The sequence below is a fragment of the Leuciscus leuciscus genome (assembly GCF_965113295.1).
Source record: "Leuciscus leuciscus genome assembly, chromosome: 19".
NCBI lineage: Eukaryota > Metazoa > Chordata > Actinopteri > Cypriniformes > Leuciscidae > Leuciscus > Leuciscus leuciscus.
In genome coordinates this window covers 1,674,545-1,701,019 of record NC_138743.1, presented here as the reverse complement: position 1 = coordinate 1,701,019, position 26,475 = coordinate 1,674,545, and the positions used below count along the sequence as shown (strand labels likewise).

The following is a 26,475-nucleotide window of genomic DNA, read 5'->3' as shown; positions in this document are numbered from 1 at the left end:
AGGTCTGAGCTCAAAAGGTGAATAAATGGATTATAAATATAGCGTAAATATAATTTAGTATACTTTTTAAAAAGAAATATTAAATAAAAAACATAATCAAACTAAAATATAGAACATTCATTTCCCTGACCAAAAAAAATAAAAATAAATAATAATAATAATAATAATAAGTCATTTTCAAAACTGAAGATATTATAGTTATAGTGTAAGTTATAATGATTCTCAAGTAAATTGATTTAAGAATGTTTCACTATTTTTACTGGAAAAGACTACAAAATAAGACACAGATTCCAGTGATTTTGAGTCGGCTACAGTTTGTGCTTATTTGGAGGTTAAAGACTTTCATTGACCCAGCAAACATCAACAGTGTTCCCACATTCATCCACCAAATCCCAAAACAAACCACTGAGAACAAACCACTACCATTGTGTGTTTACTGGGATCAGATCTTCGAGGCATGTACAGTATGTCCACAAGCATAACTGTGTGTTCAGCTTCGTACTGTAGTTTGATGACAGACGGTCTACACACATTTACAACTCCAATTTTTGCAAACCATCACTTTTACAGTTACTTAAATTCGGTTCTCCTCCACACTGGTGTATTAGTGTGGTGTCATGGATATCTATCCGGCTATAAACAGCAATATAACTGACATAACTCAAATAGTTATCTAGACAACCATAGACCTTGAGGTTCTCCAGTCTTTTAAACCCATTTTATGAGCAACACCTTCACTTCTGAAGACCCGTAAGCCTCCCACTCAGCCGAACCACACTGGACTGCTTGCTACTCATTTCTTTAGTCATGTATCAAAAGATAATGTGGCATTTAACATGTCCTGACCTCCAGCATCGGGGTCACCAGTGGCATCATGCATAACAGACAAAGCAATTTACAGCTGACTCACTCATGCCTCATTCCCAGTCTTCTTACGTCACCTACCTCGCCTTATGCCTTGGCAAAACATCTTGGAAATTGCATTTGTTGGGAATGCACAAGTATACTGAAGACTTGGAAGTTGCAGCATTCTGGGAATACCACCAACTTCCAAGATTCCCACAGTGTCTTAGATAGGCTCTGGAAAATGGTGCAGTCCAAGAGCCTGAAAACTGTAGATTTGACATGAAAGTTAAAATAAAGCAGCGCTGTTGAGAGGCAGGTGGACATATAAAGAGCGCCTCCTAGTGGAGACTGCAGAATTAGGCCATTCAAATGTGTGTTTCTGAAAGTCCTTTGAAAGGCTGTTCGCTTGATAGCAACTGTGCAAATCTTTGTCAGAGGGTTTGAAGGTCTACACAATAGTGTGTTTCTAACAAACGTTCTGCCTTGAACTAGGCATCCAGAAAATTCTAATACAGGCCATGTCAATTTATTTACTGCAATACGCTATGGTGCATGAAATGAGGCGGATAAATGGAAATAATTTCAAAATGACAAGCTATTTAAGAGGACACAGGCCTGAAAGAAAGCTAAACGAGGGAATTCATAAAGCTTCGCGAGTCTAATCGGACATTATGTAAAGCCAAAATTGCTTTGGTTACATTTTCCACCGTTGCAACTGTAGATCACTAATGTGAAGATCAGTGGAGAGTATTATTCCTGCAGGACTTTAAGGAAGAGTTTGCTAAAACTCCTAAGGAGAAATAAGACAAACACATTTAAGTAAATAGTTGGTATTCAAAGAAAAATTATTGGTGTAGAAACACTTTTCACTCAGAGATCGCTAGTAAATTACAAAAAAACTGCTTGCAACAAGTAACAATTAATCAAATGTTACATTTTGAAGTAAAAACTAAAATTATAATAATAAGAACGATCAAAAGTAACAAGTATCAACAAATGAATAAATAATGTAACAAGTAACAACAAATATGTATAAAAATGTAACAATTAACAACTATGTATAATATGTATAAATATTGTAACAAGTAACAACTACGTGTATATAAATAATGTAACAAGTCACAACTATGTATAATGTAAAAAGTAATAACTATGTATATTGTAACAAGTACCAACAACTATGTATAAATAACAAGTAACAACAAGTATGTATAAATAATGTTTTCATATTAACGGTTTGAGAAAATTATTAAATACCAGATAACTTAGAAAGAACATTATGTGAACGTTACTGGAAGATCGTTTGTTCATAACCTTGAAAGAGCCTTGCCAGAACGTTCCCTGTTAGATGCGTAGGAGAAACAACTGGGATAAGCCTGAGATCTCATTTATACAAAGTTCTGTCATTTAACTCTTGATGTCGCAGGCTGAAAGCTCCTTAACTCAATCACATCCTTCTCTACAGGGAACAGCTGATTGGTTCCTGCTGTATCAGTAGCCAATGAGCTGGCTGCTCAAATTTCAAAATACTTGGCCAGTATTTCCCAGGTGGGCAGGGTTTTATATTATTTTGAAGCTTCCCCGGGCGCCGCCATTAGCTAGCGGGCCCCCACCTGCTGTTAGCATCCCATTGACTCCCATTCATTTTGGCGTCACTTTGACAGCGAATAACTTCACATCTGAGGCGTTTAAAGACTCCATTTGTCCATTATTTATTTCTAAAGAAACAGGAAAATGAATAAAAGGCTCCATTACCTTGTATCTTACGTTATGGCCCCGTAGAAGCAGTTTTTGTAAAAATAGGCTAACAATTGCGTCATAACCACGCGACTCTCTGTCGCACAGTAGAGAGATTACCGTATGGACAGGAGGAGAAGCTCGCGGGCAATCGGGGGGACGTGGAGGCAAAATGACAAATTAATTAATCGGAATACCTAGCAAAAGTTTCTCCTGCTCCAGCTCATGGACACCTCCTACTAGGGGTTGCACGACTACTGATTTCTGCTAGTCGATTCCTTATCAAAACAATACTCGAGTTACTCGACTACTCGTGGTTCATGCTACTTTAAATGAAAAGACATGAAATAGCTAGATCTTATCAATAAACATTTATTAATTCATAGCCTAATGCAACAATTACATAAGTAAACTCTCAAAACATTATAATTATGACATTTCATTTTTAAATTTTCATGTAACAGTCTAAAGCCAAATAAATAGCCGTTCTTGCCTTTCATTTCAGACGTCTGCTTCTAGGGGCCGTTCACATATCGCGTCTTTTTCGCGCTCAAGGTCGTTATTTCAAATGTAGGCGCGGCGAGCGCGCTCATATGGAAACAACGTGGTGCGCTAGTTTTTCCAGGCGGGTTTTTCCTTCTCATCTCCAGAAATATATCTAGTAGTAAAGCTAATGCAAGGGCTAGAAATCAATTAATCCTTTGCTGATACTTCTTCATCGTCATCATGGAGAGCGCAGTTCACGGTTGCATAGCACCGACAGACGCCATGGGAGCGCGAGCGCTTGTAGGAGACAGCGGCCGCGCTTTCCACACGTTTTTAAACGCAATATGTGAACGGCCTCTTGCAGAGTTGGCCAATTACAATATTTTTGTCATCCTTGATGAAATACTTCCACACATCTGACGTGTGGCGTCTGTTGGTGACGTTCGCCATTTTTAATTCATTTATGGTTAATGGACGCTCGAGTAGTCGATTGTTTCCGACAGCGTCGACTAGTGGTTGAAGTAGTCGATCTATCGACTACTCGACTAGTCTATGCAAGCCCTGCCTCCTACTCACACTCTCCGTCTCTGCAAGCTTCGGAAGGGAATGATTCAGATTTCTCTCGGCACAGCTACTAGAAGACAGACGGGTTGCTCACGTCACATCTACATCATCAAGCTCAGTGTGAGTCTGCGCAGTGCGCTCAGCCATCAGGAAGTGAGAGCTTCTAATTGACTTCACTTTGTCTCCGTTGAATCCAATGGGGTCGCTGTGTCCATTTCTTTTACTGTCTATGGTATTTCCTGTAGCAGTGCAGTGGCTTTCAGAGACCCTCCCCTTCACCAGCTCCCCCTCCCCAGCTCCACCTCCCCCAGCTCCACCTTCACCAGCTCCCCCTCCCCAGCTCCACCTCCCCCAGCTCCACCTTCACCAGCTCCCCCTCCCCAGCTCCATCTTCCCCAGCTCCACCTGTGTAGCAGTGCAGTGTGCTTTCAGAGACCCTCCCCTTCACCAGCTCCCCCTCCCCAGCTCCACCTCCCCCAGCTCCACCTTCACCAGCTCCCCCTCCCCAGCTCCCCCTCCCCCAGCTCCACCTCCCCAGCTCCCCCTCCCCCAGCTCCACCTTCACCAGCTCCATCTTCCCCAGCTCCACCTGTGTAGCAGTGCAGTGTGCTTTCAGAGACCCTCCCCTTCACCAGCTCCCCCTCCCCAGCTCCATCTTCCCCAGCTCCACCTGTGTAGCAGTGCAGTGTGCTTTCAGAGACCCTCCCCTTCACCAGCTCCCCCTCCCCAGCTCCATCTTCCCCAGCTCCACCTGTGTAGCAGTGCAGTGTGCTTTCAGAGACCCTCCCCCTCACCAGCTACACCTTCCCCAGCTCCACCTGTGTAGCAGTGCAGTGGCTTTCAGAGACCCTCCCCCTCACCAGCTCCACCTTCCCCAGCTCCACCTTCCCAGCTCCATCTTCCCCAGCTCCACCTGTGTAGCAGTGCAGTGTGCTTTCAGAGACCCTCCCCCTCACCAGCTACACCTTCCCCAGCTCCACCTGTGTAGCAGTGCAGTGGCTTTCAGAGACCCTCCCCTTCACCAGCTCCACCTTCCCCAGCTCCACCTTCCCAGCTCCATCTTCCCCAGCTCCACCTGTGTAGCAGTGCAGTGTGCTTTCAGAGACCCTCCCCCTCACCAGCTACACCTTCCCCAGCTCCACCTGTGTAGCAGTGCAGTGGCTTTCAGAGACCCTCCCCCTCACCAGCTCCACCTTCCCCAGCTCCACCTTCCCAGCTCCATCTTCCCCAGCTCCACCTGTGTAGCAGTGCAGTGTGCTTTCAGAGACCCTCCCCCTCACCAGCTACACCTTCCCCAGCTCCACCTGTGTAGCAGTGCAGTGGCTTTCAGAGACCCTCCCCTTCACCAGCTCCACCTTCCCAGCTCCATCTTCCCCAGCTCCACCTGTGTAGCAGTGCAGTGTGCTTTCAGAGACCCTCCCCCTCACCAGCTACACCTTCCCCAGCTCCACCTGTGTAGCAGTGCAGTGGCTTTCAGAGACCCTCCCCTTCACCAGCTCCCCCTCCCCAGCTCCATCTTCCCCAGCTCCACCTGTGTAGCAGTGGAGTGTGCTTTCAGAGACCCCCCCTCCCCAGCTCCACCTTCCCAGCTCCATCTTCCCCAGCTCCACCTGTGTAGCAGTGCAGTGGCTTTCAGAGACCCTCCCCCTCCCCAGCTCCACCTCCCCAGCTCCACCTTCCCCAGCTCCACCTCCCCCAGCTCCACCTTCCCCAGCTCCACCTTCCCCAGCTCCACCTCCCCAGCTTCACCTCCCCAGCTCCACCTTCCCCAGCTCCACCTCCCCAGCTCCACCTCCCCAGCTCCACCTTCCCCAGCTCCACCTCCCCCAGCTCCACCTCCCCAGCTCCACCTTCCCCAGCTCCAACTCCCCCAGCTCCACCTCCCCAGCTCCACCTCCCCCAGCTCCACCTTCCCCAGCTCCATCTTCCCCAGCTCCACCTGTGTAGCAGTGCAGTGTGCTTTCAGACACCCTCCCCCTCACCAGCTCCACCTTCCCCAGTTCCACCTTCCCAGCTCCATCTTCCCCTGCTCCACCTGTGTAGCAGTGGAGTGTGCTTTAAGAGACCCTCCCCCTCCCCAGCTCCACCTCCCCAGCTCCACCTCCCCAGCTTCACCTCCCCCAGCTCCACCTCCCCAGCTTCACCTCCCCCAGCTCCACCTTCCCCAGCTCCACCTCCCCAGCTCCACCTTCCCCAGCTCCACCTTCCCCAGCTCCACCTCCCCCAGCTCCACCTTCCCCAGCTCCACCTCCCCCAGCTCCACCTTCCCCAGCTCCACCTCCCCAGCTCCACCTGTGTAGAGCTGTTGTATTGAACAGCAGGAGCATGTCTGGCTTGCTCACAGCGTGTGTGTGTGTGTGTGTGTGTGTGTGTGTGTGTGTGTGTGTGTGTGTGTTTGTGTGTGTGTGTTTGTGTGTGTATTGGCAAGTCCCGCACTGATAGCAGCAACAATCAACCGCAGAAAAAAAAAAAAAAAAAAGAAAAAAAAAGGAATGTTTAATTTTAGTTTAAGAAAAAAGAAACAGCAACAATAATTACTTTTATTTGAGTTTGGTTTTGTTTTATTTCATTTAAAAAAAAACGGAATGTTATTTTTAGTTTTGAAGTGAAAAGAAACAACAACAATAATACATTTTTGTCTATTTTACGTTTGTTTGATTGTTTTGTTTTATTATTTTTTGTTATGTTTTGTTTTAAAAAAGACTGAGAAGGATATGATTAGTTTTGAAGTTAAAATAACAGCAACAATAATAAATTTTTGTCTGTTTTATATGTTTGTTTGATAGTTTTTTTTTTTTTTTTTTTTAAATGATATTTTTAGTTTTGAAGTGAAAAGATTCATTTTATTTGTTTGTTTGATTTTTGTTTTGTTTTGGGGAAGAAAAAAAATCATCATCATCATCATCATCAGCAGCAGCGTAGCAGATCTATTCTGCCAAGAACAAACATATCAACATTGTCATATCCATTACCATGCCAAACACTCAGTGACTCGTCATGACAGGAGTATTTTGTCTTTCCTCCAGGCATTTATACACAGAAACGCTGGTGCCTTCTGCCTTTTATGACAAGCAAAAGAAGCATAAACGCTAATGTGTGTTGAGCGATGACACGCCACTTAATTGTGCATCCTTTTTTTTGGCACCACTTCATGAGTCATGGAGAGCTGCAGGTTTTTCCACTCGCGGTCACGTTTCTCAGTTCACCTCAGATGACCCAGTGTTAGTGTCAAGGTCCAAATAAGCACATCTAAAAGCCATGGCATAAGCATCAAGCCGAAAGTAGGTCAAGATAAGCTCTTCTGACTGAGATACAGGCTCTCTGATGCAGGTCTGGGTCACACAGAGACTGAACCCCAGACACACAGAGACTCGAGGCTTTGTGTTCGTGTCTCTTCCCGTGGGATGATGTCTCTCTCCCAACGAGAGATGGGAGAAACAGGGAAAATGAGACTCTGAGATGGAGAACGAGTCGTTACACACACACACACACACACACACACACACACACACACACACACACACACACACACACACACACACACACACACACACACACACACACACACACACACACACACACACACACACACTCTCTCTCTCTCTAAAACATGCTGGGTTGCTTCAACCCAACTTTGGGTCAAATATGGACAAACACAATGGCTGGGTTACATTTTTAAATTACATTTTTAACCCAGTGTTTGGGTTTATCCATATTTGACCCAAAATTGTGTTAAAACAACCCAGTATTTTTTAGAGTGACAAATGTTCAACATATATGTTGGTTGATCTCACCTGAATCTGATTGGTCAGACAGGATTCTGATGTTTGTTGTCATCCCATTGTGATGATTCTTATCCAAAGGAATTCAAACGGTCATTTCCTCCATATTATCTTATGTGATTATTTTTTCTCCCACGAAATTCAAGTTGTCATCATTTTCCCCAGTGTTATTTTAGTATCATTGATATATAAATATGAATTAATATTTGCACAAGTGTTAACTATCACTGACTACGTACAGTAGTTTTTGCTCAAATTTGAATTAGATTTTATTTATTTTCATTTTAATTGTTTATTTTTTTTTTTTTATTTTAACTGTTTTGTAATTTCTATTTGTTTTAGTTTATTAAAATGTCTGTATAGTTTGAGCTATTTTAGTATTTCAACCTCAAATAAACAATAATAAATGTGGCCTTTGGCAGCTAGCTTAAATAAAATGTTTAAGTCTTTAATATTCTATTTCAAGTAATGAAAATGTTTTTATTTTTTTATTATTATTTTTTTTTAGTTATCAATATTAACCCTGAATTGCACACCTTCATGTTCATTTTTGTTTTGTTTTGCAATTACATTTTTTAAGTTTATTTTAATGAGTAGAGATCTCCCTTTTTTTTTTAAATCTGAACAATGTTGTAGAACCTATTTTCAGAGCAGATTGAAAACCCCAAAATTGCACATTACAAAACTAAATTTACAAACTAAACACTACAATTGTAACTGTTTCAAAAGACATTTACTAAGCAGAGATGATGTGCACTTGTGAGTCCATCTATCTATCTATCTATCTATCTATCTATCTATCTATCTATCTATCTATCTATCTATCTATCTATCTATCTATCTATCTATCTATCTATCTATCTATCTATCCATCCATCCATCCATCCATCCATCCTATAATAAGGGCCAAAATACCAAAACTGCACCATAACAGCTGCAATAGAATGAAAGTATTTAAATTTGAGTTTATTCCTGACAGAATTAATGGCAATCAATGACATTTTAACGTGAAGATCAAACTTCTGTTTTATTGTGCCGGGGCGAAAATGTAAAAGCACATGAGTAACAAAAGAAAGATGAATAAAGACTTACAGGAAAGGAAATAATGCACTAGAGATTTATCAGGGTTTAGTAAATGTAGTGAGACATTACATACTTTGAAAAAGGTCTAAGCAACTGAACAGAATTATATTTAATAGCTTCATGTAAGATTTCACTTCAAGGACGATGGTTATGAATCGTGAATGTTAACGTGAGCTAGAGATGATATAGGAATTATTATATTAATAAGTTGTGTAGTTATGTGTGGAAACTAATGAATGTGAAGTAGTGAGAGATCCTGTCAGGAACCTCGACTGGTAAGGGGATCTGAGACACTCAGTGTTTCGCTTTAAGACAAACTCAAGATCAAGCTTTTAATGTAGTTTATGTGTCTATGTGGTCTGTTTAATACACTTTAAGACAAACCATGTGTAAGTTCATAAGTCGACAGCATTGCTGAGTATTTCCTCCTTAAAACTGCAGTGAACCAAAGACAGTCTCAAACACACGCTTTGAAATCGCTGGTGTTTCTGACGTCACAAACTACCTTGTAACCAATCAGATCAACGTGTGATCGTCAACCAGTGGATCTCTGAGCTGAGTGAGTGAGTGGAGGCGGGGCTCATTTGCATATTCATAGAACCGCGCATACTAAATGAGGAAAGGGTGTCGAGTTACATTCAAGATATTTTAAGGCATGAAGAAAGGAAAAAACATTTAAATATGTCATTTTGGAGATCAATAATAGTTTTACGGGATTAAATGATGGACTACAGGGGGACTTTAAGACTAAATAAACAAACACACAAATTAATCAATAAAAAATCTATCTTGTGCATTAGTCAAACAAATAAAACTTTTCAGTCCTTAGATTTCCTTTGCAATGTAACTTGCTTGTGGTTCCCAACTCGCGATTAAACGTGATTTATAGTATTGATCACAGTTTTTAAAGGAAGTCTTGCTTATATCGAGTGATTCTCGTCTGGTTTTTCTTCTGGATCCATACTTTATATTGGACATCAAGTGCTAAAAAGTAAACTGAATGTTCCTGAATCGATCGGTTCGTCCTCACGGCGAGTGGTCGTCTGGGTAAATTTGATCTTGGTGTTTTGGTTTGGTTTCCTATTCACTCTTAAAAATAAAGCTTGCAATGCCATAGAAGAAAAAAAAAATGTCTTTAAATGTCTTAAAATAACCATTTTTTCTTAGTGTGAAGAGCATTTAAAAAACCCTAAACAAACTTCTTTTTTCATAGAAATGTTTCATGAATGTTAAAGGTTTTTCATGGAACCATTAATGCCATTAAGAACCTTTATTTTTAAGAGTGTTCAGGTTACACTTTACAGTAAGGTTCATTAGTGAACATGAACTAAGAATGAACAATACTTCTACAGCATTTATTAATCCTAGTTAATATTAATTTCAACATTTACTAATACGTTATTAAAATCAAAGGTTGTATTTGTGAACATTAATGCACTGTGAACTAACACGAACAAAGATTCATAAATACTGTATAGCTCACTGTTAGTTCATGTTAGTTAATACACTAACTAATGAAGCTTATTGTACAGTGTTAGCGTGAATGTGTATCTGATCGTGTCCGGGTTCCTGCAGTCTCGAGGACTCTGGCTCCATCTACCGGCACACTGAAGAACTGCGTCTGCAAGTTATTATGAGCAAAATATGTACAAATTCTTCACTTTTCCGTTCTGTATTATTAGATCGACTGTGGACTCTTTGAATTATGCGAAAAACACCTAAAAACCCTTTATCTTGTTTCCTTTGGTTTATACAGTCAAACACACATGTATTCAGACATCAACACTTCTCACATTATCACAGTTTATTCACTATAGTTTAGAGAATGGTGATAAAATATGAGCAGAACTCAGTTGATATTTGACTGGTTTTGTCCGTCCTTCTGTTAGACTGTCTCACACATGAATTATGTTGAATATCTGTCAGCTGTTAAATTTAACTACACAATTAGATAATACCAGTTTAGCTCAACCAATCACCAAGCAATGCTTCATTTTGTTCAGTCTGTGTGTAAAAAGAGCATTAGCAATTAAAGACAAAACACTTCAGCAAAACATGATCAGCTCAAAGTGTCCCAATCATTTCTGCTCCCAAATGTGTATTAATGTTACTGTTAGTCACTGTATGAAGAATATTTGGGTATAATATGTCACAGTTTACTTTATCTTGCTCTCCTCACTTGCATAAATTAACTATAGTGTCCTGATCACACTAGTGAAAAACATCAAAAATGATATCTGGTGTCTGAATAATTTGTTGGTTTGACTGTATATCGCGCATCAAACACATATTGAGTTTTATCCACAATCAAACCTTTTATCCTCACGTTTAACAAAACCCTTTCATTCATCCTGTTCAACTCGACTCTCAGTTATCTGTACAGCGCCTTCACAACACAGTTTCACAGCAGCTTTACAGACAATACACGAGTCCACAATCATTACAGTTTACAGTGATCTGTCATCAGAGGAAACTGTCTAAGTTATGCATTTCAGAAATGTACATATACAAAATCACAGTTAGCGAAAAATTTATTAATTTAAACAATGTCATAATTTAATGCAGAAATAAATCTGGATGTCTCGCTTGTACGCCTCGATTAGCGTTTGATTAATCGCCATCCGTCAGAACAGTGTGTTTGATCTCGTTATCCGAGCGGAGACAGTAGATCATTCCTGAAATAATAACAGGACAGTTATTATGTGAGGGATAATGTAGACGAGGCGGTTGTTATAGCGAATACCCGGACAGGCGCGACCCTGACGCGAAGCGGAGCCTGAAGGGGTTATTATTCGCTATAACAACAGCCTCGATAAACATTATCCCGCTTATTACATGGCTACCTACCAAATAAATTCAATGATTTGACACAAAATATTGTTTTAAAAAGGAGTTTGATTTAAAAACGATTGTATTGCTTCCGCTAAAGAAAATAGTCCGTTCCGTCTCTACGGTTAGAATCCTGCGTCCATAGCAACGCTCTGTTTCTCATAGCAACGCTCTGTTTCTCACAGCAACGCTGTTTCTCACAGCAACGCTCTGTTTCTCATAGCAACGCTCTGTTTCTCACAGCAACGCTCTGTTTCTCATAGCAACGCTCTGTTTCTCATAGCAACGGTGCATTATATTTCGCAGCGGTTATCAAGATATAACACACCGCATTCTACATTACAATTCAACCAAGCCATGTAATAATGAACAGTACAGTAACGAACAGTACAGTAATGAACAGTACAGTACAGTAATGAACAGTACAGTAATGAACAGTACAGTAATGAACGGTACAGTAATGAACAGTACAGTAATGAACAGAACAGTACAGTAATGAACAGTACAGTAATGAACAGTACAGTAATGAACAGTACAGTAATGAACAGTACAGTAATGAACAGTACGGTACAGTAATGAACAGTACAGTACAGTAATGAACAGTACAGTACAGTAATGAACAGTACAGTACAGTAATGAACAGTACAGTAATGAACAGTACAGTAATGAACAGTACAGTAAAGTAATGAACAGTACAGTAAAGTAATGAACAGTACAGTAATGAACAGTACAGTAATGAACAGTACAGTACAGTAATGAACAGTACAGTACAGTAATGAACAGTACAGTAATGAACAGTACAGTAATGAACAGTACAGTAATGAACAGTACAGTAATGAACAGAACAGTACAGTAATGAACAGTACAGTAATGAACAGTACAGTAATGAACAGTACAGTAATGAACAGTACAGTAATGAACAGTACAGTAATGAACAGTACAGTAATGAACAGTACAGTAATGAACAGTACAGTAATGAACAGTACAGTAATGAACAGTACGGTACAGTAATGAACAGTACAGTACAGTAATGAACAGTACAGTAATGAACAGTACAGTAATGAACAGTACAGTAAAGTAATGAACAGTACAGTAATGAACAGTACAGTAATGAACAGTACAGTAATGAACAGTACAGTACAGTAATGAACAGTACAGTAATGAACAGTACAGTAATGAACAGTACAGTAATGAACAGTACAGTAATGAACAGTACAGTAATGAACAGTACAGTAATGAACAGTACAGTAATAAACAGTACAGTAATGAACAGTAAAGTAATGAACAGTACAGTAATGAACAGTACAGTAATGAACAGTACAGTAATGAACAGTACAGTAATGAACAGTACAGTAATGAACAGTACGGTACAGTAATGAACAGTACAGTACAGTAATGAACAGTACAGTACAGTAATGAACAGTACAGTAATGAACAGTACAGTAAAGTAATGAACAGTACAGTAATGAACAGTACAGTAATGAACAGTACAGTAATGAACAGTACAGTACAGTAATGAACAGTACAGTAATGAACAGTAAAGTAATGAACAGTACAGTAATGAACAGTACAGTACAGTAATGAACAGTACAGTAATGAACAGTACAGTAATGAACAGTACAGTACAGTAATGAACAGTACAGTACAGTAATGAACAGTACAGTACAGTAATGAACAGTACAGTAATGAACAGTACAGTAATGAACAGTACAGTAAAGTAATGAACAGTACAGTAAAGTAATGAACAGTACAGTAATGAACAGTACAGTAATGAACAGTACAGTAATGAACAGTACAGTAATGAACAGTACAGTAATGAACAGTACAGTATTCCCACTGATGCAGGGATGCTTCACCTGTGTCTCTGAAGACGAACGTCTCGCTCTTGGACCGGATTCTTCACTGGGATTCACTTCTTCCAGTCGAAGATTTCTGTCCTTTTCCCTGGGATTCTTCCGAGCTTCTATTCCCTCTTTTCCTTCTGTTCAGATGTTTGAGTTGAAGCTTCTTTCAGCGGTTCGAAAACCCCAAAATTGTACATTACAAGGAATTAAACGTACAAACTTAATTCTACAAATGCAAATGTTTGACATTTACTTGTCGGCTTCCTTCCGCACAAACCTTTCCTTCCTCTCAGTCGGAGCCTCTGAAGGGACGCATTTATCATGAGGAGAAATAGGTTTTTATTATTATTATTTTTTAGCTGAAGACAATGTTGTTGAAGCTTCTTTTTAGCAGTTTTGAAAACCCCAACATTTTCCATTATAAGAAATTAAAACTTGAAAGTTACATGGAAATATTAATAACGTAAAGAAAAATAATTTTTAATTGTTCCCGACTAATTTTTTTATTATTATTTTTTTTAAGGTGACCAACAACAACAACAACAAAAGTATTTAGTCATTTAAAGGAACAGTTCACCCAAAAATGTAATAAAGATTTGGCGCCTGAGGAACATCTCATGTTCATTTTTTGGTGAACTTTAAGAATGATTGACAGCAGGAGGAAAACACTATATATATACACACATATAGACTATAAATATGACTTTACATCAATGATATTTGATCATCATTGAGATACTACTTTAATACATTTTCTGAATGTTTTTGTTTAAATACTTTTTCACACTTCAGGAATTTTTACTATGTTGTGTTTTTGTAATTTTTTATTAGTTGTTTAATGTATTAATTTGTATGTAGTTCATTTCAGTTTTGGTTATTTTAGTACATAAATGAATATATTTATTTCAGTTAACATTTATTTTATTTCAAGTAACAAAAATTTTTATTTTTATTTTTTTTATGGTTTTAGTTAGTGTTAAAGGATTAGCGGAGGATTTTCCCGAATTTTAGAAAAGAACCGCCCTCTCCACTTTTTGAAAAAATGCACATGCGCAACACTCTCCCTGCTCCCGAGAGGGAACGCCTATTAAACGCTAGCATCGCTAATCATAGCTTACATTAACTTTTACTAGCAGTGATTATAAATGGATTTCTCCAGATAGCATGCCAAACTTTACCTGTCGAGTAGAAACTTCGCGACTGAGGCATCAGTGTGAAGCCCAACCTGTGCTTTTAGCTTTTAGCGCACGCCAGCGAGTGAAATATTCTCCCAAAAACACTCTGGTCTTGTTTCTTTCTTCAGAGGCCTTTCTCTTCTTGTCATACAATTCGTAGATACTTTTTCTCTTGCGACCCTCAGACATTTAGAAAAAACCCGGTGAGAACGGCGAGCTTCAATGAATGGCTGAAACCATAACTCATATATACACCTGAGAGTGCGCATGCGCAGAAAGGACGAGCACGTACGACGGCCTTACGTAAACATATCACCAGAATGATTGACAACTAGGAGGACCAATAGTCTTGATGATCCACCCGGAAAAAGAAAACCCTCCACTATACCTTTAACTATAATAACCCTGGTTTGTATTGCTTGAAAACACTAAATAATGATCTTAATTAAAGGGTGGATCACACAAAATCCTTGACTTTGAAATTAAAATAATACATTTTATCAAATTAAAAAAAGCCTGTTATGTTATGAGAAGGAAGATTTTTTGAATTGTAAAATGTTTACGTCAATTAAGCGCATTTAAGTTCCCATTAGAATCACCACTGAAATGTTCAAAACATTTATGTAAATTAATTAAATGTTCACCACCCACTTTTATTTTCAGTGGGGCTTCTATAAAGTGATGTGTCATTAATGCACTCTGACACTGGAGTAAATGAAAATCTAAAGCCTGCAATCGACATAAAAGTGATAATATCTAAAGATATTCTTCCAAAGCTTCTTCAGTGGTAAAACATAACAGCCCAAGCCAACACAAACACACACACACACACACACACACACACTCAACAGAAGACAACGAACATCGCTCTTCTAAGATGAAAATATAAAACACGTTTTCTTTATTTCCTGTATATAGACATATACCACTTGAGATTTGGAGAAAAGCACATATGAAGGCTATTTTATGATGATCTCATCAGACAGCTGAATGCAGAGACAGAAAAAGATCTCAATTACAAATAGTAAAAATAAAAATAAAATAAAAAACATTAGAAATGAACTTCTACAAGATTTCTAACGCAGTTACAGAAGTCTGTCAAATACCAACTGTCTGCAAGTGGCTAATAACGGTTTTCATCTGTACACAAGAAAATTTGTACAAAATAAGAGATCTACCATTCAATAATAGATGGATCATAACAGTACATAATATGTACAATATCAGATGAAGCCATTTAGAAGAGGGACGCGCACGAAAGGACACTTCGCAGTTGTATTTTTCTCTCATGAAATGAAACGGAAAGTGAAATTCACCACAATAAAAGCTTCCAGTTACGCTCTCGACACCGGAGGAGAAACAATCTTTCAGAGGCTGTGCATGTTCTTAGTTTCCTATGGAAGCTTGTTTCCGCCACAGAATAACATTTTAAAGATAATTCAATTCCGACTTTAACACACATAATTGCGAGATATAAAGTCATAATTGCGAGATATAAATTCAGAATTGCGAGATATAAAGTCAGAATTGAGAGACATAAACATGCAATTTCGAGTGTATATCTCTCAATTCTGACTTTAATCTTGCAATTCTGACTTTATATCTCGCAATTCTGACTTTATATCTCGCAATTCTGACTTTAGATCTCGCAATTCTGACTTTATATCTCACAATTCTGACTTTATATCTCACAATTCTGACTTTATAAAACGCAATTCTGACTTTATATCTCGCAATTTTGACTTTAATCTCACAATTCTGACTTTATAACACATAATTGGGAGATAATAAAATTAGAATTGCGTGTTATAAAGTCAGAATTGAAAGATAAAAAGTCGCAATTATCTTTTTAATTTGTTATTCTGTGGCGGCTTCCACAGTTTCTAGCACTACAGCCAAAAGATTAGAGGGAGGCATTTAAATTAAAAACAGAAAAAAGTTGGGAGACAGAAAAAAATAATACATTTATCTATATCTATTTAAATCTGCACATTCAAATGGAACATCATCAAGCTCACGAGGGGCCGAGGATATAAAAAAACCTGCAAGCGTCTTAAAATCACGTCACGTACGTACGGGGGAAACCGCAGACAGAGAACCGCACCGCAGCTCAACCAGGCCAAACCAAGCGGAAGTTCAAACAATGGTTCAGAGAGGATCCGTGAAGTCCTTCAAGTTTATCAGGAAAGGTTTTCTGACTTTTGTTGGGCAAAATGCATGTGTGTGTGAAGCCAAAGTAGCAAATTTCAGGCTAAAAGAAATAAAAGAAGGTTTCCTTTATCTAAAAAGGCACTATGCAAATGAAGGCTTGGTCGATTAAAAAATAAAACGCACAGAAAACGTTAACGTTTAATATTGCCTGTTAAAAAGCGAAGATTGGAGGACGAGATTGACCGACATAAGGCCGTTCACCATTGTTTGAACAACCAAAATCTCCCTGGACGAACTTATTGCCAAGTTTCAGGACAAAATAAAAAGAACGGAAGGAGCGAGTTCTCTTCATTGCCAAAGAACCGTCACACAATGAAAGACGGCGAAAGAAAGCGAGACAAAAGCAGCGCTGCTCTCTCGGCCTCCGAACAACCTGAGAATCGTTTGCTCGCTCCGAATGCAGTCGCGGTTCAAGTGCTCTTGCCTGCTTTTCCAGTCGGTGCAGGCACGCAACAGCTTAAAAGAAGAAACCAACATACGAACGAACGCATGTACGAACGTATGTACGAACGAACGCATGTACATACAAACGAACGAACGGATATACGAACAAACAAACGCACGCATGTACGTACGAACGGACGCATGTACGAATGTATGTACGAACGAACGCATGTACATACGAACGAACGTCAATACGAACGAACGAACATACGCACATACGAACAAACGAACGAACGCACGCATGTACGAACGAACGCATGTACGAATGTATGTACGAACGAACGAACGCATGCATGTACATACAAACAAACGAACGAACGAATGCATGTACATACGAACGAACGTCAATACGAACGAACGTCAATACGAAAGAACGAACGAACATACGAACGAAGGAAAGCCGAAAGAGACAGGACTGGAGAGGGTCTGGGTGGAGGACGGTCTCCGGTGCGATGCTTCTGGAGGGCAGATCTGGCTGTTTGTGTGTGTGAGTGAGTGTGTGTGTGTGTGTGTCACACCGGGGCCACACCGCCCTGCGCGCTGCCGTCGGGTCGAGACTGGGTTTGGTTCTGGTCCTCTAGTGGGGCTCCTGAGGGCCGATCATGTCCTCTGCGCGCCGGTGCGTCTCCAAGGCCTTCATCATGCAGGAGTCCTGCGGAAGCTCAGACTTGCGCCGCATCAGGGGCCGTTCCTTACGCTGGTCTCGCTGGAGCTGAGCACACACACACACACACAACATCAAACCACGCTTTTACTCAACTAAACTCAGGGTGTCTACAGATAGAAACAAGCTCAAAAGACTCAAACAAGCTCAATTTAAGACTTTTTAATGCACTGTGTAGAATTAATTTGTATATATATATATATAAATACACACACATATGCATGTATATATTTAAGAAATATTTATTTTATATACACATACAAATATTTTATATATAAATAAGACATTTTTCAACCGATTCATTCAAACGGCTGATTGAGTCTTAATTAGGGGTCGACCGATTAATCGGTCGGATGATTAATCGGCCGATTTTTAGCATTTTTTAACATAATCGGCATCGGCCAATATCTAGTATATCAAGCCGATTATTAGGCGGGCGCATCTGTGGGCAGCCTAGTGTTGTTGTTGTTGTGGAACACGTGTTCGGCGCACGCTGCGCCTAGAGTGATTCTCCAGCAGAGTGAGCAGACCTCATCCAGTGCCTAAGGAAGGAGCTAAGTTCCATGGAGAAAACTCCTTTATATTTAATTAAAACCTTTTGATATGTTACTGCCAACTTCGAGAAAAAATATGAATAGGCGACATGACGTTAGGCTACTTTGGATATTGATAGCGTAGTTGAGGTTGCATTAGCACAGCAGAAGGGTTGCTATCATGTCAAAATAAGTAAGCAAGAATTTTGCAATTACAAACAGAGAATCTGATACTTTTATTTGTTCTGTTTTGTGTGTCTTATATTTGAGAGGGTTGTCACTCAATGCAGAGAAATAAGTAATAAAAAAGTGACCATAGGTTAGTGAAGGGCTGGCTTTGCTTTGCTAGCGTCGTCGCTAGGGTTGGGTAGCTACAGACAGACCCGGTGCTAATACGGCATTGGTGCCTTAACAACCGTTATTTACCAGACCGAATATCAATGCGGATTTCTGTGCTTCATTTCGGTGCTACTGTTATGCCTGTGCTTCTCTTGGATGCTCTGAAAACGGACGTTAGAAACGTGACGCTAGTCAGCTGTTAACTTTAGCATACTAGTAGCTGGATTAAACACGGTTAAAATGCTGGCCAAACAGTGTAATGTGTGACTGTATTTCACTGTAGACTAGGGGTGGAACAGTACGTATTCGTATTGAACCGAAACGGTACGGGCGTCACGGTTCGGTGTATAAATTTACACGGAGAATACATGGTATAAAAATAAATAAAACTCGCGTGCAAATTACCGTAATTCATGTAATGCGGAACTACTGTTAGATACGCGGGTTCTTTGGGGACACCTAATCAGTAGCCCCGCTTTAGCTCTGAAGCAGGCTGCGATGTAAAGATTGCATTGCTGGAATATGGTGTGTGGGAGAGGGAGAGGGAGACTCGGGAGAGGGAGAGAGGGGCGCGGGTGCGGGCGCGATCGTAAAGTCGCGTGTGTTTAAAGTCGCAAAGTGTTTACTTATATTTGTGTGTGTGTGTGTGTGTGTGTGTGTGTGTGTGTGCGGAAGGCCTTCCGAGGGTAATCCGTGCGGTTTTGTCGTAAAAATGTACATATTTAAAACTTTATAAACGAAAATAACTGGCTTCCGGTGGTGGTTGGTGCGCGTTCATGGAGATGGATGCTGGCGTATGACGTAGGACGTAGCGTAGGAAGCGTCGTGACGTAGAACGAACGTGACAGCGCAGCCAGAGAGCAGAGCAAAACAAAACTCTACGTTCGTTCTACGTCACGACGCTTCCTACGCTACGTCCTACGTCATACGCCAGCATCCATCTCCATGAACGCGCACCAACCGCCACCGGAAGCCAGTTATTTTCGTTTATAAAGTTTTAAATATGTACATTTTTACGACAAAACCGCAAGGATTACCCTCGGAAGGCCTTCGTTTATCCCCCTGGAGCCGGGTGGATTATTTTTGTGAAGGATGCATGCACATTCTCGGACTTGAAGCAGCTGGACCCCATTGCCTCACATTATAACCACTGAAAGATCTAAGACATTTTCTAAAATAACTGAAAATGTGTTCGTCTGAAAAAAGATTGACATATGCATCTCGAACGGCTTGAGGGTGAGTAAATCATGGCTTAAATATCATTTTTGGGCGAACTATCCCTTTAAGTAATTATTTGTGTTATATTTTATCTTTCAAATAGAGGTTAAAAACAAGCACATAATCGACCAAATATCGGCCAAAATAAATCGGCAGCATTAATCGGCCGACCCGGATTTCAAAAGATCGGCATCGGCCTGAAAAAACCCATATCGGTCGACCTCTAGTCTTAATGAGTGAGTCATTGAATCATTCATTCAACCGATTCGTTCATTCAGTATCGAAACACCGCTGTGTGTAAAACAGGCAATACTGTGTCTAACATGTACGTCACTTAATATTAACTTCTTGTTTATTGAAAATCAAAATCACATTTGTAATCATGCTGATATTTGGAGGGAAAAAACAGCACTCTTTGTGTGATAATGATTAACTATATTAAAATGACAAATGTAAAAGACATACAGAGGAATTTTTGCCCCTTATCTTGAATTGAGGAAATTATAAATGCATTTTAATAGAGTAAGTCAATTTCTGAGTGAAACAGAATATTCACTTGCAAACTATGTAGGACCATTGTTATCTGTAAACATGTTCACTCCCCGTTCTGCCTTGTTTAAGCAGAAAAGTCATTTCAAAAGCAGAGGTGGAGGGGAAAAAAAAGTTTATAATTTTCTGTTTATCACTGTGAAGCTGCTTTCAAACAATCTGTATTTTATTAAGCGCTGTAGAAATAAATGTGACGACTTCAGAATGAATTGCTCGCATATAAATAGTCAATTTGATCTCATGTTGACTTTAAATTAGAATATGAAATTCTCGACACAAAATACTTGTTCATCATTAACCAATTAATTTAATCCTACAGAATTAGGCAAGGATGGTCCACTGCCATATTACAAAATATTCTATTTCAAATAAATGTTGTTCTTTTGAATTTTCTATTCATCAAAGAATCCTGAAATAAAAATGTAAATAACTGTTTTCATTAATAATAATCATAAATATTTCTTGAGCATCAAACCATCATATTAGAGTGATTTGTGAAGGATCATGTGACACTGAAGACTGGAGTAATGATGCTGAAAATTCAGCTTTGATCACAGGAATAAATTACACTTTACTATATATTCACATAGAAAACAGATGATTTACATTAGAATAATATTTCACTGTTTTTACTGTATTTTTGATTAAATAAACCCTGGGCTTTTACCGGAGTGGCTTCTTCTTCTACGGTCTTCTTTAGCATCATGACATCATCAATCATCGGCCCGTCCGTCTCCATATCCACCGGACTGCTGAGACTCGAGGAGTCGATGTACATGAGAAACTAAAGCAGAAACAGTCATTATATATTATATAATTACAATTACAATTATTTCAAAAAAGAACTAATAAAGACAAATGCATATTATTAGTTATGACAATACTGTGTCCAATAGTGTAGGCTTGGGTATTGTTTGAATTTTAATGATTCCAATTCTGATTTTGCTTATTGATTCTTATTCTTCTCATTTCTATTACAATAAGAAAAGAAAAGAAAAAAAGAAAAAAACTTAGATATCATTCACATTTAGTTTTATTGCAAAACATTTAACTGTAGCTGAATATCATGAACCAAATTTTTTATTAGTGTTATTTTAGAGACGGCATATATATTATGTTATATTAGGAATATTAGGCTGCTGTCACTTTAAGAGCTGCACGAATCCAATACACTGATACACATTTTTTCGCACTTCAATGATTTAAAGAAATCGATAAGAGGAATCAAATTTTTTATTTTATAACAAGTATCCGATTCCTGACCTCAAGTATTCGATTTTCGATTCCCAGCCTTAATCTTAAGTCAGTTAACACGTGTCATATGTTGCTAATTACCACAAAAATACACTAAAAATGCACATTATGAACTGATGAATGATTTTCAAGTGGTAATTAACTGTGTCACCAGATGCTGAAACTGAAGCTGGAATATATGCATGTTACATTTATGAAATTAATGACTGAAATGCAATTAAAATGTCTATTTTAAGGGACTGACTCAGATCTGAGTTCTTCATTCCCACACGAGTATCAGATCCGTTTACCTGTGGGTTTGATTTGGCGAGATTCTCTATCTTTATCCACGCCTCCTCCCGCTCTTTCCACTTCGCCTTTTCTCTAGTTTTCACAGAGAAAGGAAAAGTTTAGACGCATCAGCAGGCGAGTCTGTGAAAGTCTGAGTGAGTCTGTGAAAGTCTGAGTGAGCGTGTAAAAGTCTGAGTGAGCGTGTAAAAGTCTGAGTGAGCGTGTAAAAGTTTGAGTGAGTGTGTGAAAGTCCGAGTGAGTCTGTGAAAATCTGAGCGAGTCTGTGAAAGTCTGAGTGAAAGTCTGTGAAAGTCTGAGTGAGCGTGTAAAAGTCTGAGTGAGTGTGTAAAAGTCTGAGTGAGTCTGTGAAAATCTGAGCGAGTCTGTGAAAGTCTGAGTGAGTGTAAAAGTCTGAGTGAGTGAGTGAAAGTCTGAGTGAGAGTGTGAAAGTCTGAGTGAGAGTGTCAAAGTCTGAGTGAGAGTGTCAAAGTCTGAGTGAAAGTCTGAGTGAGTCTGTGAAAGTCTGAGTGAGTGTGTAAAAGTCTGAGTGAGTCTGTGAACGTCTGGTGTATGTGTGTAAAAGTCTGAGTGAGTCTGTGAAAGTCTGAGTGAGTGTAAAAGTCTGAGTGAGTCTGTGAAAGTCTGGGTGAGTGTGTAAAAGTCTGAGTGAGTCTGTGAAAGTCTGAGTGAGTGTGTAAAAGTCTGAGTGAGTCTGTGAAAGTCTGAGTGAGCGTGTAAAAGTCTGAGTGAGTGTGTGAAAGTCTGAGTGAGAGTGTCAAAGTCTGAGTGAAAGTCTGAGTGAGTCTGTGAAAGTCTGAGTGAGTCTGTGAAAGTCTGAGTGAGCGTGTAAAAGTCTGAGTGAGTGTGTGAAAGTCTGAGTGAGTCTGTGAAAGTCTGAGTGAGTCTGTGAAAGTCTGAGTGAGTGTCTGAGTGAGTGTGTAAAAGTCTGAGTGAGTCTGTGAAAGTCTGAGTGAGTCTGTGAAAGTCAGAGTGAGTGTGTAAAAGTCTGAGTGTGTCTGTGAAAGTCTGAGTGAGTCTGTGAAAGTCTGAGTGAGTCTGTGAAAGTCTGAGTGAGTCTGTGAAAGTCTGAGTGAGTGTCTGAGTGAGTGTGTAAAAGTCTGAGTGAGTCTGTGAAAGTCTGAGTGAGTCTGTGAAAGTCTGAATGAGTGTTTAAAAGTCTGAGTGAGTCTGTGAAAGTCCGAGTGAGTGTGTGAAAGTCCGAGTGAGTGTGTGGAAGTGTTTCCTACTTGTTTTTTTCTGCTCTGAACTGCTGTGTACAGTCATCAAAAAGCTTCTGATTCATCTCCATAAACAGCTTCAGAGCGTTATAGATCAGCCCGTGGATCGTCCTGAAGAACAGCAAGAGGAACTGCAGTTTATTCATCATATGAAAACATCAGAAACTCTTCATCAAACAAGCTGAACACTGTAGATGGACAGTCACTTTTAAAGTAAAACTGACAACGGTTAGTTCCAATCCTTGATTCTGATTGGTCAATAGCTGTGCTTTATTCACGATAAAACACGGCTATGACCGCTTCACCCAATGGTTCTATGTATCACTACAACACCCCTAGCAACCACTCTTAGCAACTTAAACACATGTGTGATCTCATTGATATTGTTCATTGAAGCTATAGTGGAGTATTGTGAGAGATCGAGAACGCGAGTGTAAAGTTACCTGCATTCACAGTAGACATTGCATTTTCCTTCAGGTCAGTCCTATATTCATAATAAAATAATCCGTTTGAATGTCCGCTGCGATATCTTGTCCTTTTAACAGTTAACCGTTAAGGGGTTTTCCCGTGCCTATAACGTTAGTCATCTGTCAGTTGCGTCTTCCTTCTCCGTGAAAACAAGTTTGAGTCTTTTCAATATAAAAGTCTTCTCTACCGACTGACTGAATGAGACAGTCTTTGCCACCATCTATTGGCGAAATAATGTAACTTCTGTTGCTGTTTACGGTCAGGGACTTTTTTTTTCCAGCGAAAGGAATGCTTTTAGTGATTTTACTTCATGAAAGTTGCATAGATAAATATTTTTCGGCTTTAATATTTGTATTGTGTGGCAACCGTTTTATAAAAGCAATAAGGTACTCGAGGCAAGTGCTGGATCGTGAATGACTCCGCTTCGTGCCTAACGACACCCTTCAGCCGTTACTTATTCACGATACAGCACAGCCTCTCGTACCTTATTGCTTACATTTATATATTTATGTCTCTTCTGCTCATCAAGGCTGCATTTATTCTATGAAAAATACAGTAAAAATTGTGAAAATATTATTCCAATCAATGTAAATCAGCTGTTTTCTATGTGAATAAATAGTAGTGTAATTTATTGCTGTGATCAAAGCTGAATTTTCAGCATCATTACTCCAGTCTTCAGTGTCACATGATCCTTCAGAAATCATTAGGGCTGGGATAAACGATTATTTTTTAAACGATTAATCTAGTGATTATTTTTCGATGCATCGATTAATCTAACGATTCATTTTTCCAGTCCGATTCCATTTCGATTCGATTATCTCCCCAATCCCCATTAATTGACTAATAGCAATTTATACATGTTAATTTACATATCTGAATGAAAAAAACATGAATTCCTTAACATTGCAATATATGTTTATTGCTCTTAAAATTCCAAAATAAAAGACTATACAAGTGCATAGTAATGCATTCTTAGTCAGAGGTAGCATTCAATAAAACCTTAAAGCCTTGAAAACACATAGCTTACTGAAACAAGCTTACTGAACACATAGGGCCGAGCTTACTGAAAACAAGTTCTTCTTTCAGATGAAAATAACAACAACTTGATGTCTAGCGTTCAATAAAAAAATAAAAAGGTCACCCAAAATACTTGTTTAGAGCAATTGAAAGAATACAGTAACCAATGTAAACTTGAGGGCTTTAAGCTAATACAGAGAGTGCTTTTCCAACAAAAAATAAATAAAAATTAACAGTGGGAGCCAGCAGCCTGTCATGACGTCCTTCCTGAACCAACATAATTGAACATTTGTTGAAAACACATAGTCCTAGCTTACTGAAAAAAGTGCATCTTTTAATTCTTCATTCACATAAAAATAACAACAACGTATAGTAATACACTCTGCCACTCACCTTTTTCAAAAAAAAAAAAAAAAACTAATAAAAAAAGTACTTAATTAGAATTTAATAAATGGAACATTATTGTAAAGTGTTACCGATTCAGACGTCTCGTGAGTTCAGTGTTGGACAGATCAGTTGTTTTAACCATTCATTAAAGTGAATCGGTTCAAATGAGTCATTAGTTCGCGAATCGGACGTGTCATTAGTGGACGTGTAGCCTACGGCAAGCGTTGTGTGATTATCCTGGCAGTTTATTTTTTACCACAATTCACACTCCGCGGCAATTCAAGAGAAAAAAAATCTCAGAATGCTCCACGTGAAACTTTGGTCTTCCGCCCTTTTTCTATCGTGTCTAATGATTTTGATTAATATGCACGAGGGAGAGAGAGAGAGCAAGACAGCGCTCGTGTTGTTTGAAGACGGTGAGTGTGCGCGCACGCGGCCGGGGCTCTCTCTCGCACTTATATGCGCCCTGTCAAGCGCAGTCAGTCATTCTATTCTACATCACTCACCGATCAAATAAGGCTTTGGCGGCCGCCAAAAAAAATTCAATGCAGGAAAACCCCTGGATTGGTTATATACCGTTGGATAGAATGATGGTCCGGCCATCGCGTATCAGCGATCATAAGGTACACACTGTGAAGTAATTGGCAAACGTTTTTTAGAGAAATGAAAACAGGTCGACGAATCGACGCGCATATTTTGCGTCGACGTCATCGATGACCTCGCCGCGTTGTCCCAGCCCTAGAAATCATTCTAATATGATGCTTTGATTATTATCCGTGTTCATATATTTGTAGAAACCGTGATACATTTTATTTTTCAGGATTCTTTGATGAATGGAAAGTCCAAAAGAACAGCATTTATTTGAAATTGAATGTTTTGTAACATTATAAACGTCTTTACTGTCACTTTTGATCAATTTAAAGAATAAAATGTATTTATTTAAAACATACACACTGTATATGTACACATACACACACACATATATAAATACATTACATTATGCATATATACACACACTTCTTTACCATATCGTAATTTAGTTTTTATATGTAGTTTTTAATTTTCCTCACTCTTTGATCTACCTTGTAACCAATCAGATCAACGTGTGATCGTCAACCAGTGGATCTCTGAGCTGAGTGAGTGAGTGAGTGAGTGGAGGCGGGGCTCATTTGCATATTCATAGAACCGCGGATACTAAATGAGGCAAGGGTGTCGAGTTACATTCAAGAAGACTTTTTTTTTTTTTAAGGAAAAACGTTTAAATATGTAATTTCGGTTTAAGGGATAAAATGATTGACTACAGGGAGACTTTGAGTTACTCATTTTTACAATGTTAGTCAATATTCTCAATAACCGGTTCTAGTTAACCAAGATAAGCAGTATCTGCAGCTGAACTTGTGAACAGCGGGACTCACTTATTCCAGTGGGTTTTTGAGTTTCGGTACAGCGACGGGAACATGATGGGGAGGATCCTCGCAGCGTTGTCACTGATTAAACTCATGATGTACTCGTTGTTCCAGTAGTAGAGAGCTCGCTC

General features: G+C 39.4%; 1 protein-coding gene and 2 long non-coding RNA genes across 5 annotated transcripts in view; 1 reads left to right on the top strand and 2 right to left on the bottom strand.

The window, feature by feature from the left end:
- Positions 1-8,412: 8,412 nt before the first annotated feature.
- Positions 8,413-13,642, bottom strand: LOC309482159. Its single transcript, XR_014200245.1, has 2 exons — positions 13,184-13,642; positions 8,413-11,173 (listed from the first exon to the last, which is right to left on the bottom strand). It is a non-coding gene; the product is annotated as an uncharacterized lncRNA (long non-coding RNA).
- A 1,574-nt stretch (positions 13,643-15,216) lies between these two features.
- The window catches only part of ppp2r5cb (protein phosphatase 2, regulatory subunit B', gamma b), a 41,052-nt gene continuing 29,793 nt past the window's right edge, over positions 15,217-26,475 (bottom strand). For 2 of the 3 annotated variants that reach the window (XM_082147222.1, XM_082147223.1), the window contains 5 exons: positions 26,354-26,475; positions 23,076-23,177; positions 21,849-21,921; positions 20,972-21,088; positions 15,217-17,713 (listed from right to left, as the gene is read on the bottom strand). The exon at positions 26,354-26,475 is cut by the window's right edge and continues 6 nt beyond it. In XM_082147222.1, coding sequence (XP_082003348.1) covers positions 17,579-17,713; positions 20,972-21,088; positions 21,849-21,921; positions 23,076-23,177; positions 26,354-26,475 — 549 coding nt within the window. In that variant the 3' untranslated portion in view covers positions 15,217-17,578. The remainder of the gene's footprint in view (positions 17,714-20,971; positions 21,089-21,848; positions 21,922-23,075; positions 23,178-26,353) is intronic. The other variant, XR_014200174.1, reaches the window with a different exon arrangement.
- LOC309482140 overlaps positions 24,849-26,475 on the top strand; it is a 73,554-nt gene continuing 71,927 nt past the window's right edge. The window contains exon 1 of the long non-coding RNA XR_014200223.1: positions 24,849-26,074. This is a non-coding gene — a long non-coding RNA (uncharacterized lncRNA). The remainder of the gene's footprint in view (positions 26,075-26,475) is intronic.